General features: G+C 37.9%; 1 protein-coding gene across 9 annotated transcripts in view; it reads left to right on the forward strand.

Moving 5' to 3' along the window:
- The window catches only part of OSBPL9 (oxysterol binding protein like 9), a 209562-nt gene that overhangs the window by 164129 nt on the left and 30844 nt on the right, over nt 1-14589 (forward strand). For all 9 annotated transcript variants that reach the window (XR_001104578.3, XM_012434521.3, XM_012434520.3 and 6 more), the window contains 4 exons: nt 3949-4108; nt 10277-10389; nt 10502-10620; nt 14111-14196. Coding sequence is in view for 8 of the 9 variants with exons in the window: in XM_012434521.3 (XP_012289944.2) it covers nt 3949-4108; nt 10277-10389; nt 10502-10620; nt 14111-14196 (478 nt within the window). In the remaining variant the exon portion in view is untranslated. The remainder of the gene's footprint in view (nt 1-3948; nt 4109-10276; nt 10390-10501; nt 10621-14110; nt 14197-14589) is intronic.

A 14589-nucleotide genomic window follows, 5' to 3' on the forward strand; every position in this document is an offset into this window, starting at 1 on the left:
CCTGCCTCAGCCTCCTGAGTAGCTGGGATTACAGGCGTGTGCTACCACGCCCCTATAATTTTTGTATTTTTAGTAGAGACAATGTTTCACCATGTTCGCCAGGCTGGTCTTAAACTCCTGACCTCAGGTGATTTGCCTGCCCTGACCTCCCAGAGTGCTGGGATTTCAGGCGTGAGCCACTGTGCCTGGCTTGCATTTTCTTAATTTGTTTAGACTTACGATCTTTATTTTTTTTTTTTCTTGTTTTACAGGGATGCTATCAGTGCTAGATACTAGATTTATTGTTTTAAAAATAATTAAATTTATGTTGAATAACTTGTAGAACCAAACTCAAGGAAGCACCTAGCATTTTTCACACTGTAAAAACTGGAAACCAGAACCACTCTTGAAGAGGTGGGAGATCAGAGATCAGCCTCTTTGTTCATCCTCAGATTTTTTTTTTTTTCCTGGGTAGGACTTTTCCTATGTAATAATGATAATGGCCATGTGATTTTAAAAATTCAAATTAGTAAAGGTACTTATGGTATTACTTTAGTCTTTACTATTTAACAGCATGGGCAGATGCCTTTGAATTTTGAAAGAAAAAAAAAACAGCTCCCTTACTTGAAGCTCTTTGAAAAAGACTGATAAGCAATTTGATAAGCAATTTGAATAATGAAATTGACATATTTTGGCTGACTTCTGTATTTCCTGAGCTATGTCACCTCTTCTTCATTTAAAAAATAGTACCTGTTTGTTGTTATTCATATTTTTATGTCAGAATTTTGAAACAGCCAAAATTCCAAAATTTTTCTGTTTTGAAATACATAAAACTAGCAAGAGACTTTTTCAAAGTGAGGAGCTCGGCTGGGCTCAGTGGCTCACGCCTGTAATCCCAGTACGTTGGGAGGCCAAAGCAGATGGATCACAAGGTCAAGAGATTGAGACCGTCCTGGCCAACATGATGAAACACTGTCTCTACTAAAAATATAAAAATTAGCTAGGCATGGTGGTACACCCCTGTAGTCCCAGCTACTCGGGAGGCTGAGGCAAGAGAATCGCTTGAACCCAGGAGGCAGAGGTTGCAGTGAGCCGAGATCGCACCACTGCACTCCAGCCTGGTGGCAGAGTGAGTGAGACCTTCGCCTCAAAAAAAAGAAAAAAGAAAAAAAGTGAGAAGCTCTTCTTATGTACATTAATTTTACAAAAATTGTTTCCAGAAAATAAAAATTAAAGATTGTCTTCTGAAAACTATTTCAGTTGAAGATATTCCAGAAATCTAACACTTTAAATAGATTTAAAGAAAATTTTTAAATTTTCTGTGATTTATATCTTATTTGATTTTTCATCCTAACTTCATTGTCTCTACTTTTCTTTCCTTTACTTCTCTTGCTAATACAAAAAAGTAATAAAGGAATAAGAAATAATGTTTGTTCTGAGTAAATCTCAGATCTTTTGTTTGCACTTCCCACTCAAACTTATTTTCTTCTTAGATACATTTTCATTTGTGTGATCACCTGGAATATTTGCATGCTACTTAATCATTTGCAATTCCTGGTCATTTTTTAAAATTCTAATAAGAAAAAGCTGCTTTTCTCTCTTATTTTTTCTGTTGGGTAATAAAGAGAATATGAATTTATTTACTAAGAAGGTGAGCTACCCTTTGAAATTTCCAAAATAAGCATGACCTTTTAGGGGGTGAACTTTGTGTGTTATCTTTTACAAGGGGCCAGGCACAGGGGCTCACACCTATAATCCCAGCACTTTAAGAGGCCTAGGCGGGTGGATCACGAGGTCAGGAGATCGAGACCATCCTGGCCAACATGGTGAAACCCCGTCTCTACTAAAATACAAAAAATAGCTGGGCATGGTGGCACGTGCCTGTAGTCGCAGCTACTTGGGAGGCTAAGGCAGGGGAATCACTTGAACACGAGAGGTGGAGGTTGCAGTGAGCCAAGATTGCGCCACTGCACTCCAGCCTAGCAACAGAGCTAGACTCTGTCTCAAAAAAATAAAATAAAATACTTTTGTGAATGTGATGACTAAATGTGGCAGACTGATGTGTTCTTTTTCATAACTATTGAACCATAGATATAGGAATGGGCAGAAATCCATAAGTGACGCTGGATTCTTTTTTTGAGGCAAAATATCACTCTGTTACCCAGGCTGGAGTGCAGTTGCACAAACACAACTCGCTGCAGCCTTGACCTCCTCAGATCAGGTGATCCTCCTGCCTCAACCTCTCATTGAGCTGGGACCACAGGCACATGCCACCACACCCAGCTAGTTTATTTTATTTTATTTTTTTTAGAGACGTGCTCTCACTTTGTTGCTCAGGCTGGTCTTGAACTCCTGGGCCCAGGTAGTCCTCCCATATGGTCCTCCCAAAGTGCTGGAATTACAGGCGTGAGCTATTGTGCCTAGCCTGAATTCATTTTTATTGCTGTCTTCAATTTCTTCCAGAACTGTGGCCCTGGCTTTCAGATTGCCATCAGTGACTTAATAAACTTTAGTCTTCACCAGACATCTGTAGATTAGTATAAATTGCCTGACAGCCCTTAGATGCTCAGTAAGTTATATTGATTTTAATACTCCATTTGTCGATTGGTTTGATACTTTTTTGTTCTTTCTTTATTACTAGACAAGGTACCAGATAATCATCTCAGAGATTAGATGGCAGTCTTCTTTCTCTGTGTCTCCATTAATTTCCATTTCTTTAGTTAGACTACTTAGGAATAGAAAAATGTTCTTCTGAATCTTTTCATTTTCTGCATTCTTCTCATAGTAGCCCTCTATTTTTATCTCCACCTCTGAGCCTCTGACTTAGGTGGTAAAGAAGAGAGGAATTTGGATGGTTTGTGCATTTTCCATGTGATTGCTAAAAAACATTGAATGATAGGAATGTGATATCCTGCAGTATTTTAATGTTCATGTGGTCTTAATATTCTTTCCATTCTGCATTCCCAGTGGTTCACTGCTGATTTTTTTTTTTTTTTTTTTGAGACCGAGTTTTGCTCTGTCGCCAGGCTGGAGTGCAGTGGAACAATCTCGGCTCACTGTAACCTCCCAGGTTCAAGCAATTACCCTGCTTCAGCCTCCTGAGTAGCTAGAATTACAGGTGTGCGCCACCAAGCCTAGCTAACTTTTTGTGTTTTAGTAGAGACAAGATTTCACTGTGTTGGCCAGGATGGTCTCAATCTCCTGACCTCATGATCCCCCCACCTCAGCCTCCCAAAGTGCTGGGATTACAGGGGTGAGCCACCGTGCCTGGCATCACTGCTGCTTTTTTTTCTTTTTTTGAGACAGTCTCGCTCTGTTGCCAGGCATCAGGCTGGAGTGCAGTGGCGCGATCTCGGCTCACTGCAACCTCCACCTCCCGGGTTCAAGCAATTCTCCTGCCTCAGCCTCCCAAGTAGCTGGGACTATAGATGCACGCCACCACGCCCAGCTAATTTTTGTATTTTTAGTAGAGACAGGGTTTCACTGTGTTGGCCAGGATGGTCTCGATCTCTTGACCTCATGATTCGCCGGCCTAGTCCTTCCAAAGTGCTGAGATTACAGGCATGAGCCACCACGCCTGGCCCTCACTGCTGCATTTTTAGGTATCTGGATCTGCAGTGTAAAATAAGAACCCTGGTGTCCCATTGGTAATGGTATCTGTTTTGGGACTTGGAACTCCACAACTCATATAATCATAAGAGCCCTCTTCCTAATATTAATGATAATCTTTAATTATAGAATGAGGACATAGCTTTTTGTTTCATTTAAAAGGCTGTGTCCCCATTTTATATCATGATTTGCCATTTTCTGTGTGGAATTTAAATGTGGATTTTCTTTATAAATAGTGCAGCGACTTTTAAAAGCTTAACCAAACTCTTGATTTTAGAAAAGTCTGCTTTGACTCCACCTCCCTAATTTTTTCTCTATCACCAACGTTTTTCTCTAATTAAAGCCTTTTTAACTTCCTAGGCAGTGGCCATTCACCACCAAGTAGCAGTCTAACTTCTCCAAGCCATGTGAACTTGTCTCCAAATACAGTCCCAGAGTTCTCTTACTCTAGCAGTGAAGATGAATTTTATGATGCCGACGAATTCCATCAAAGTGGCTCATCCCCAAAGCGCTTAATAGAGTAAGTAGATGATTAGAATATGTATTTAAATGATTCTCCTGTTTTTTTTTTTTTTTTTTTGAGACAGAGTTTTGCTCTTGTTACCCAGGCTGGAGTGCAATGGCGCGATCTCGGCTCACCGCAACCTCCGCCTCCTGGGTTTAGGCAATTCTCCTGCCTTAGCCTCCTGAGTAGCTGGGACTACAGGCAAGTACCACCATGCCCAGCTAATTTTTTTGTATTTTTAGTAGAGACGGGGTTTCACCATGTTGAGATGGTCTCGATCTCTTGACCTCGTGATCCGCCCACCTCCGCCTCCCAAAGTGCTAGGATTACAGGCATGAGGATTCTCCTGATTTTTAAAAATCTACCTTGATTTTGAGACTAGTGTTAATGACAGACTTGCCTCATCAGTTATTATTTGGTAACAATAAAAAGGGCAACCTTTTAGTAGAATTTTTTTATTGATATATAATAGTTGTATGGACAACTTGTTTTCAGTTGGCTTATTGAGCAAAAGCTAGTTTCTATATGAGTTTTTATTTTAATCCAAATTACTCCAAATGGAATAAATAGCATCACCTGTAGTAATGCGCCAGTGTTATTAGTTGAATTCTGTCCATTTTTATGGTACCAACATCAGGAGAGGGTCCAGTGAGAGTGAATAAGCTATGAAGCATTATACAAATAAGAGGTTCCTATTACTTTTTCCTTTTTTTAATTAGAGTGGAAATACTCAACACCTATCAACCAGGCACTGTGCTAGGTTGATATCAAGGTTACAAAGACCCAGGCCCTGCCCACAAGGGACTTTTAGGGGAATAGGCAGGCATTTATAATCTAATGGGATACATGGTATGGTATCTTTGTCCTTTTAGGCTGGCATAACAAAATATAGTAATCTAGGTAGCTTACAAGCAACAGAAATTTATTTCCTACAGTGTTACGGAGCAAAAGGGGCTCACTGTCCAATGCGCTAGAAGCCATTATTATGACCTGGGTTTTTGAAAAAAGAAAAGTTTTTTATTGCAAGTCTACTTACAAGGAAACAGAAGTCCACCTCAAATCTGTCTCTCTGTGCTGGCTTTAAGGCACTAATTTTATTTAAAAACGTTTAGGGAGCCAGGTGTGGTGGCTTATGCCTGTAATCTCAGCAATCTGGGAGGCTGAAGCAGGTGGATGAGTTGAGTCCAGGAGTTTGAGGCCAGCCTGGGCAACATGGTAAAACCCCATCTCTAAAAAAATACAAAAATTAGCCGGGCGTGGTAGCACACACCGGTAATCCCATCTACTCAGGAGGTTGAGACAGGGGAATCACTTGAACCCAGGAGGCGTTCAGTGAGCTGAGATTGTGCCACTGCACTCCAGCCTGGGTGACAGAGTAAGACTCTGTCTCAAAAAAAAAACAAACAAGTAGAATTACTGATTTACTTTCATTTTACTTGTATTTGCTATAGATGTATTAATAGTTGGCTTAGTTTTTCTTGGGAATTTTTTTCCAATTCTGCTTTCTCAGGGGTTGGTACTGTTACTATAGCTAGGGTTTTTGCTTTTTAAGATAGTACAAATTTGGAAATAATTAAATGTGAGTTTTCAAGCTAATTACCTTCAGCCAGTCCTTAGACCTTGAATGCTGGTTTCTTTAAGAAATGCTGTGTAAGACTCTAGTTCTCTTAAGTATAGTCATGAATTAAGAAATATAGCATTGTATTATGACTGTATAATAGCTGCTCAAAATCTCAGCATGTATATGGAAAATGACTATTGCTTCATGAAGTTTCTGACTTAGCATCAATTCAGCTGTTGAATGTGGGACAAAGTGAAATATATGTGGTCTAGGTGAATATACATGGTTAAGACGTAGAGGGGAAGTTTAATCTACAACTAAAGAAGCCCAGTATAGCAGAAAGGAGTTAGTTTAGCATATTAGTTTCTTTTCTTCATTTTGAATACGAAAACATAAACTATTGAGAAACCATTGTTAGCAGTTTGCCAATAGAAATTTAATTTTGAAAAAAGTTTTTATAATGGGGTTAAAAGAAAATAAGATATGGAAGAAAATTCCAAAGTAAAAGGTTATTACTAATTTTTGAAGGGTTCAATCATTATTTAATATTTAAAACAGAATTAAAGACAGTCATTTATTTATTTTGAGATGGAGTTTCACTTTCGTCACCCAGGCTGGAGAGCAATGGTGCAATCTTGGCTCACTGCAACCTCCACCTCTTGGTTTCAAGTGATTCTCCTCCCTCTCAGCCTGGAGATTACAGATAGCTGGGATTACAGGTGCCCACCACCACACCTAGCTAATATTTGTATTTTTAGTAGAGATGGAGTTTCGCCATGTTGGCCAGGCTGGTCTTGAACTTCTGACCTCAGGCAATCCGCTCGCCTCAGTCTCGCAAAGTGCTGGAATTTACAGGCCTGAGCCACTACGTGTAGCCTAAAGACAATCTCTTACATTGGACATTTGCTGTTGTTCTAAATAAAGTGCAATTGAATATCACTTGCTAGTAAATGGACTCATCTATCCATCCTTTAAAAGCATATGACTGTATTCAGTAAAAGCTTGATAATATGTGGTTAGCTCTTGGTAACATCACTGATAGTCACTCTCTGGCCCCAGTTTAAGGGATTCTCCCAAAATTTCTACAAAATCAAAACATTTAAAACACCTGTTGTACCTGTAATAGGCAGGTCTACAAAGTCACGCACAGGCTCATAGACTTCTCCTATTCCTGCTGTTAAGGTTCCTTCTGTGCTCTCCCTGTCCCATAATACATAGTTCATGAATCTCTTTGAAAGGCTCCAGAGTTAAGTTTTTATGTCCAACTAACCCAGTCTGGGTTCCTTTTCTCCCTCAGTTTCACTCTTCCTAAGGTATACCCTAATCTAGAAGCCCAAACCAGCAAGGACTGCAGATGTTTTATCTGGGCAGCACAGTGTTCTGTAGACTTGTTTTTTGTTTTATTTTAACAGGGCTTTAGATCCTTTCAGGTTGGGTATGCTGGCCCCCAGTTCCATATTATCTTAGGTCTTGGCCCTATCTACGTATTTTCTGCCTGTCATCTGTAGGCATTTGAGCTTGTGACATCTGCTGGTCATAGGCTGCTACTGCTAATTTTCTAATTCGGAGGTCAAATTTCTTTTTACTGTTTTTTGTTTTTCCGTTTCTGAAGGAAGAGAACTTGAAAGCTTAAGTCCTTTCACTATTCTGTTTCTAAAGACCTATACTAATGATAGCTTCTATGTGAACTATGTTATTGAGCAGTGTAGTTTACACATTTATAAATGAGATGAAAGTACATGTTGGAAAGAACTTGTACTTTGGAGCCAGACATGTGTTATAAATAGCTCCACTACTCACCAGCTGTGTGACTTCAGGCCAGTTATTGAAACTCTAAGCATCTGTTTATTATGAGTATCATTATGTTTAGGGTTACGTAGATATAGACATACTGTGTATGGCACATACAGGGTACACAATAAATTGTTATTATAATTCAGGGCTTTAAATTTTTTAGTATACTTTATGATTTTATGCCTAAATTGTAGACAACTTAACCCATTGCAGGTAAAACTTTCCTGTATACATAGATGTTGTTTTTAACTGTTTTCTTTATGTCATTTGTTCTGAACAAGGTAAATAATGAAATGGCTAAAAATTTATCCCATTTTTTCCCATTTACAGCCTTATTGAGTATCTCACTTGGCCCAGACATGGTTTCTAACCATGGGTAAGGAGAAAAAGCACTGCTTAAATAGGACCTTTGGAATTGCATCTAAAATAAGATTCATATTTTATAGGATTGGGGGTTTTTAGGTCAATTGATTTTAAAAGACTTACTCTATTTTGAAGATACATCGCAGAGGCACAAAGCATTTTAAAGATAACTTTCATGTACTTTTTTTTTTTTTTTTTTTGAGACAAGGTCTCACTCTGTCACTCAGGCTAGAGTGCAGTGGCACAAACACAGCTCACTTTAGATTCAACCTCATGGGCTCAAGTGATCCTCCCACCTCAGCCTCCCCAGTAGCTGGAACCACAGGCACACACCACCATGCCCAGCTAATTTTTTTTTGAGACAGAATCTCACTCTGTTCCCCAAGCTGGGCTCTGCCTGTATTAGAACACTAGAATATTAGGATATTCTAAAATTAGAATGTATTATGTATTCTAGTTTGCCCTGGTTACTTACCTATTTTTCAAAATTCCTTGAGTAACTAAATATTACTTCTTTGATAATTGAGTAGTATAGATCACAAGGTACCGTAACTAATGTCCAACTCACCACTTTTGAGAGGCAGTGGAAAATATGTCTAAAAGACCTAGGTAAGAGAAATCAAATTATCATTAAATGGTAGAACTGGGGCCAGGCATGGTGGCTTATGCCTGTAATTCCAACACTTTGGGAGGCCAAGGCGGGAGGATCACTTGAGCCCAGGAGTTTGCAGAGGTGCAATCTTGGCTCATTGCAATTTTAATAATTTAGTAATTTATTTAATGATTTTATTTATTTTATTTAATCATTAATTTAATAAATTTAATAATTTAATTATTTTTTGTAGAGATGGGATCTCACCTTGTTACTCAGGCTAGTCTCAAACTCCTGGGCTCAAATGATCCTCCCACCTTGGCCTCCCAAAGTGTTGGAATTACACCATGCCTGGCCCCAGTTCTATCATTTAATGATAATTTGGTTCTCTTACCTAGGTCTTTTAGACATATTTTCCATTGCCTCTCAAAACTGGTGACTTGGACATTAGTTATAATACCTTGTAATCTACTAAATTATCAAAGAAGTAATATTTAGTTACTCAAGGAATTTTGAAAAATAGGTAGGTAACCAGGGCAAACTAGAATACATAATATATTCTAATTTAGAATATCCTAATATTCTAGAGGATATTCAGAGCCCAAAGAATTTTTAGAGCAGTGAAACTATTCTGTATGATACAGTGGTGGATACATGTTGTCATATATTTATCAAAACCCATAGAACATGCAACTTCAAGAGTAAACCCTAATATAAACTGTAGACTTTGAGTGATAATGATGTATCAGTGTAGACTCATTGATTGTAAGAAACATACCTCTCTGGTATGGGATGTTGATCGGGAGGTTAGCATGTTTAGGGACAGGGAGTATATGGATGTTGTCTGTACTTTCTGTTCAGTTTTACCATAAACCTAAAGCTGCTCTTAAAGTTTATTAATTTAAAAAAATAAAAAGGTAAGTAACAAGGGCAAACAATGATTAGATTAGAAAACATAATATGTTTTCATACCTGTAGATTTGTAATAAGACTGTTATATGTGTACGATTTTATAAATACAGTGTGAGAAATTCGATTTCAATTTTTACATTTAATAAATTGTATGCCTTTTTGATTTTTTTTTCTTTATTTATATGCAAATACCAACTGAGTATGATGGCTCACACCTGTAAACCCAGTGACTTGGGCGGCTGAGGTGGGAGGATCACTTGAGGCCAGGAGTTCAAGTCCATCCTGGGCAACATAGGGAGACCTTGTCTCTAAGAAAAATATAAATACATGTACACACAAACACACACACGCACACGCACATGCACACACGCACTTACGATAAAATATGACCACAGGTATGATAATCTATTAATAATAGAAGAATCTTTCTTTAGACCTGTTAACTGGCTCATAAAAGCCAGTTAACATAAATTTACTTGTATAAATAATTTATTTTATAATTTCAAGTACAGTTTTTTAATGATTAGGAAGAATGTTAATATCAACGTGGGCTTTTATCAAAGGATCTCAAACATAAAGACAAGACATCTTTCTGAGACTTGCTGTTTTTGAGTTTCTGGAATTGTTGCCAAGGAATGTGACATATTTAGATGTATACCGAGTAACAAAATCAGAAAATGAACTCTAGTTTTAAACTTAAATGCAGAGACAAAGATCTTACTAAATTTTGGTGACTTCTAGGCCACGACTATCAACATGGCTATGTTGAGCATGTCCTATGCATAAAGGATAATACAAGAGACCCTGTTATCACACTTTACAATGTTGGAATGAGGGTGGCAAGGAGAGAATTCTAAAGCATATGTATGCATGCATGTAACCAGCATGCATGTACAAGTCTAGCTTACCATAATTCTAAATTGCTTTCTTTAGCTTAATAAAGTGATTAATGTTTTTATAGTTCTTCTGGATCTGCCTCGGTCCTGACACACAGCAGCTCAGGCAATAGTCTAAAACGTCCAGATACCACAGAATCACTTAATTCTTCCATGTCCAATGGAACAAGTGATGCTGGTGAGTGACCTTTGAGAATTTAACTTTTTTTCTTTAAAAATATTTGTAATTCTATTAGCAGCACAGTTTGGCCCAATTTAGCACCAGTCTAATAAGCTGTGCTTTATTTTAGACCTTTTCGATTCACATGACGATAGAGATGATGATGCGGAGGCAGGGTCCGTGGAGGAGCACAAGAGCGTTATTATGCATCTCTTGTCACAGGTTAGGCTTGGGATGGATCTTACTAAGGTAAGAACCAAATCTGCTGTAAGTCTAAATGTGTATGTATGGTTTCTCAGTGATTGCATGGTGAGTGTGCCTGCAAATGTAGTAAAATGACATAACTTCCGTTTATACTTGTGTTTTCTTGTGATTTAATATATGTGTAGATAAGTAAAAATTTTATAAATGATAAAATAAGTGAAGCTAGGATAATTTCATAGAGAATAGTGTGTATGAGTTGTATGGATTAAGATTTGGTAGAGTTCTAGTCTTAGGGTCAGAGGATCTGTGTTTTCATCCTACCTCTGCTATTAGCAAACCATGCATGGGCTTCAGTGAGTTTCTTCCTCTGTGGACTTCAGAGTTCTCTATGCAAATTGGACACACAGTATCCTGTTTCAGAGGGTTGTTGTAAGGATTGGAAGAGACTATAGTGAATGTAAAATTGTATGACACATATTGAGTTATGCAAAATTATCGTAGTCTGGATTTGAATTTGAATTTTAACTTGGAGCTCTCAACAGAATGCACACGTGAATTAGGAGACTCATATATGGGTGCCTTTGTATATTCCTGCCACTGTGCTTGAAGCCTCACCCTTTCACTTAATTCCCACCACAGTACCACAGTGTAGGCATTATTGTTAACTTCATCAGGAAACTAAAACTCAGAGGTGAAGTAATGTGGCAGAGTCATATTAAGTCATATCAAGTGGCAGACTGAGATTCTAATCTGGTCCATGACTTTAAAACCTGTAATCTTTCCACTGCTGCCTTTATCTTGAAGGCTTGAACTGTAGTAGCTTTTATATTGATTAAATTAGTGTTCTGCCCAGCTTTGGGGAGTTTATTAAATTTAGGGCTTTTACTTTTGTTAGAGCAAAATCAACTCCAGTGCCTTTGTCAGTAGTTAACTCCCATTTTATTTTGGATTTAGAGGGCCATTAAGAAAAAGACTCATTCATAATACCTTCAAATAAGTGTCTATAATTAAACCTTATGCCCCTAATCTAAGTGAGAGCAGAAACACAAGGACAACATTTATTTGTGAAGCCCAACACACTTACCAGGAATGTTCTAGGTAGGAGAATATTTGCAGGAGTTTGTCCCTAGAAATGCTTCAGTAATCTTTAGATTGCACAGCTGCTGGCTCTGTTGTTGTTGTTGCTGCTGTTATTAGGAAGGACGTTCTTTTCCAGAAGTGACCCATTAGGCCTCCTGTTGAATCTCATTGGCCAGCATCAGGCATATGCTCATGCCTAAACCTGTCACTGGCAAGGGGGATGTTCAAAGATTGGTTTAAATGAATCCACATTCACCCCTTGAGACGTGGGAGAGGGCCATGGCAGCGCATAGCTGAACCTGAACTGAATCAGAGTTCTGTTGGGGGTGAAGCATGGATGTGGGGAGGCAACCAAATATGTTTGCCACAGTCAAGTTGTAATTCTTGGCTCACACGATTTTCTCTGCAAATCCATATTTGAGTCCATAGCTGCTAAAAGCTTGTTATATTATGAAATTAATCATAATTAATTTTTACTGAATGTGTTTAAAATATTTGAAATATTTATTGGCACAGATGGCTATGATTGCCAACAGATTCTAAAGTCTTGTTCCTTTTATGCAGTCCAAAGTATTATTACAATCATGCCTTAAATTTGTGTCTTTTATAAGAATGTTTTCTCACTTCAGAGACTTCCCAAAAGTTTGTTTTCAAATACTTTGTAGTTTTTAAAAATACTACACAAGTATATCAGCTTACCTGCTAATCTAACCCTATTTGGATTATGAATTTACATGTTCTATGGAAAAAAAAAGTTTACCTAATATTTAAATGCTGAGAGTCTCATAATGAAGATTCTAAGTGTTACAGTCTTAGTGTCCCTTTCCAAGCTTGTGTTCGTCAGGCCACTTTATATTTTCATTATATATCCAGCCACACTGGTTCACTGATTAATCCCTGTCACACCCCTTTTCCTATCCTTGTCTTTTTTTTCTCTCTCTTCTCCATGTCTTGTTCTTTTATCATAGCATTACTCTTTAAGGCTTTTCTCTAGTGTCACCTCAGTGAATTGTTTCCCAGCCCTGCCCTCATTCTGGTCCCCCAAACAGAACATGGTATTTCCTTGAACTGAACTTCCAAAGTGCTTAGAGCATTTATTGTATGATGTTTGTCACAGTCCCTCTACAATTTAAATGCTCTTGTAATACTCTCATACTTACCTTTTCTTCCACCATAGCTTGCATTCATTCATTCACTCATTCATTCATTTAGAGATGGAGTCTTGCTCTGTCTCCGAGACTGTACAGTGGCGCAATCTTGGCTTCCTGCAACCACCACCTCCTGAGTTTAAGCAATTCTCCTGCCTCAGCCTTCCTAGTAGCTGGGACTACAGGCACAAGCCACCACACTCGGCTAATTTTTGTATTTTTAGTAGAGATGGGGTTTCACTATGTTGGCCAGGCTGGTCTCAAACTCCTGACCTCAGAGAATCCGCCCACCTCAGCCTCCCAAAGTGCTGGGATTACAGGTGTGAGCCACTACGCCCAGCCTCCAACTGGGCTGGATCTTGAATATCCACTATATTCAAGGTCCTTTTCATGCAGGACCTTGAATATAGTGGATATGTGGTTATTACTAAATGTGAAGAAATTTTTGCTTACTCCGGTGTTCTACTTCGTAATGAATGATTGATAAGCTGATACTCATTTCAGAAACGCTTCTTCCATTCCCATTCTGTAATGGAATTCTTCTCTTTTTTTATTGGTTAATCCTCATCTTTCTCATGTCTTCCTCTATTCCAGTTTGTTGGTTCCCAGTCTGTATTCTCTTCTTCCTTTTGTTTATTCCTTTAATTGCTCATTTAAAAGTTTCTTACTGTATAAATAGTAATGAGAGCACAAGTGTGAATAAAACTTAGTTCTTGGATTGTAGGTGCTTATCATAGATTTTCTATACACTTGTCTAATGATGATAGAACAACAGCAGTAAAGAGGAAAGTGCACACACGCTCCAAACTCAGATCCCGTTTTGAATTCCACATTAACAATGGGACAGTGAAAAATTTTTTTACCCTTTCTGGGCTTCATATTTCTTCATTGTGGTAATTTCTTCATTACAGGGCTAATAATTTCTTTAGGGCTGTTGTAAGATAATATGTATGTAATATACAAATAATAAAATAATGTATATGTAATGTCCAGCAGACAGGAGGCATCAAAGGATTTCTCTGAATGAGTCTGTTGAGTAGTCTGTTGATGTTACTACACTCAGGGAGAAAAAGAAAGTTGCATAGAGGAAGTGACATTTGAACATTCAAAATCCCTTCTTTGTTTTTGATCTGCTGGGCAGGTTAATAGGCATTTCTGAATCTGAACAGTTTGAGAATTAGTTCTGGAAGCATGCCTGGGATGTTACCATGATTTGAATGAGATGGTTTTTTGTTTTCTTTTCTTTTTTAAAGATCTGTTTATCTGAAGAGAAATTTCTTCAAGGGTCAAATGTGTGTGTTTTTCAGGTAGTTCTTCCAACATTTATTCTTGAAAGAAGATCTCTTTTAGAAATGTATGCAGACTTTTTTGCACATCCGGACCTGTTTGTGAGGTATTTAACTGAAAATGGTAGTTTCCAACTTTTAAAGATGTTACTCAATAGCTTTCTGCCTTTTTTGCAGGATAGATGGATTCCTTGTCACCTTTCAAACATTTCTGGGTATTTTGTGGTATTGAATAATGTGTTTATACTGGATACCTGTTTGATTAAGTTATATGGGGGTGATGTTGTTAGGCAACCAAGTTTAACACTTTAAAAAATTCTCAAGAACCCATTAATAGGTCGCCAGTATTTACAAGACCAATGGTATAAGTTTATTTGATCCAGGTACTGGCAATTACTGTTAAATTATTTGTACTATATCCTAATGAAATTTAATTATCTGAGTTCAGCAAACCTTTCTAAAGCATCTGTTGTTTGCTAGGCACTTTCTTTTTTTTTTTT

This window comes from Aotus nancymaae, unplaced genomic scaffold (genome assembly GCF_030222135.1).
Source record: "Aotus nancymaae isolate 86718 unplaced genomic scaffold, 86718_ANA_hifiasm-v0.15.2.pri h1tg000007l, whole genome shotgun sequence".
Classification (NCBI taxonomy): Eukaryota; Metazoa; Chordata; class Mammalia; order Primates; family Aotidae; genus Aotus; species Aotus nancymaae.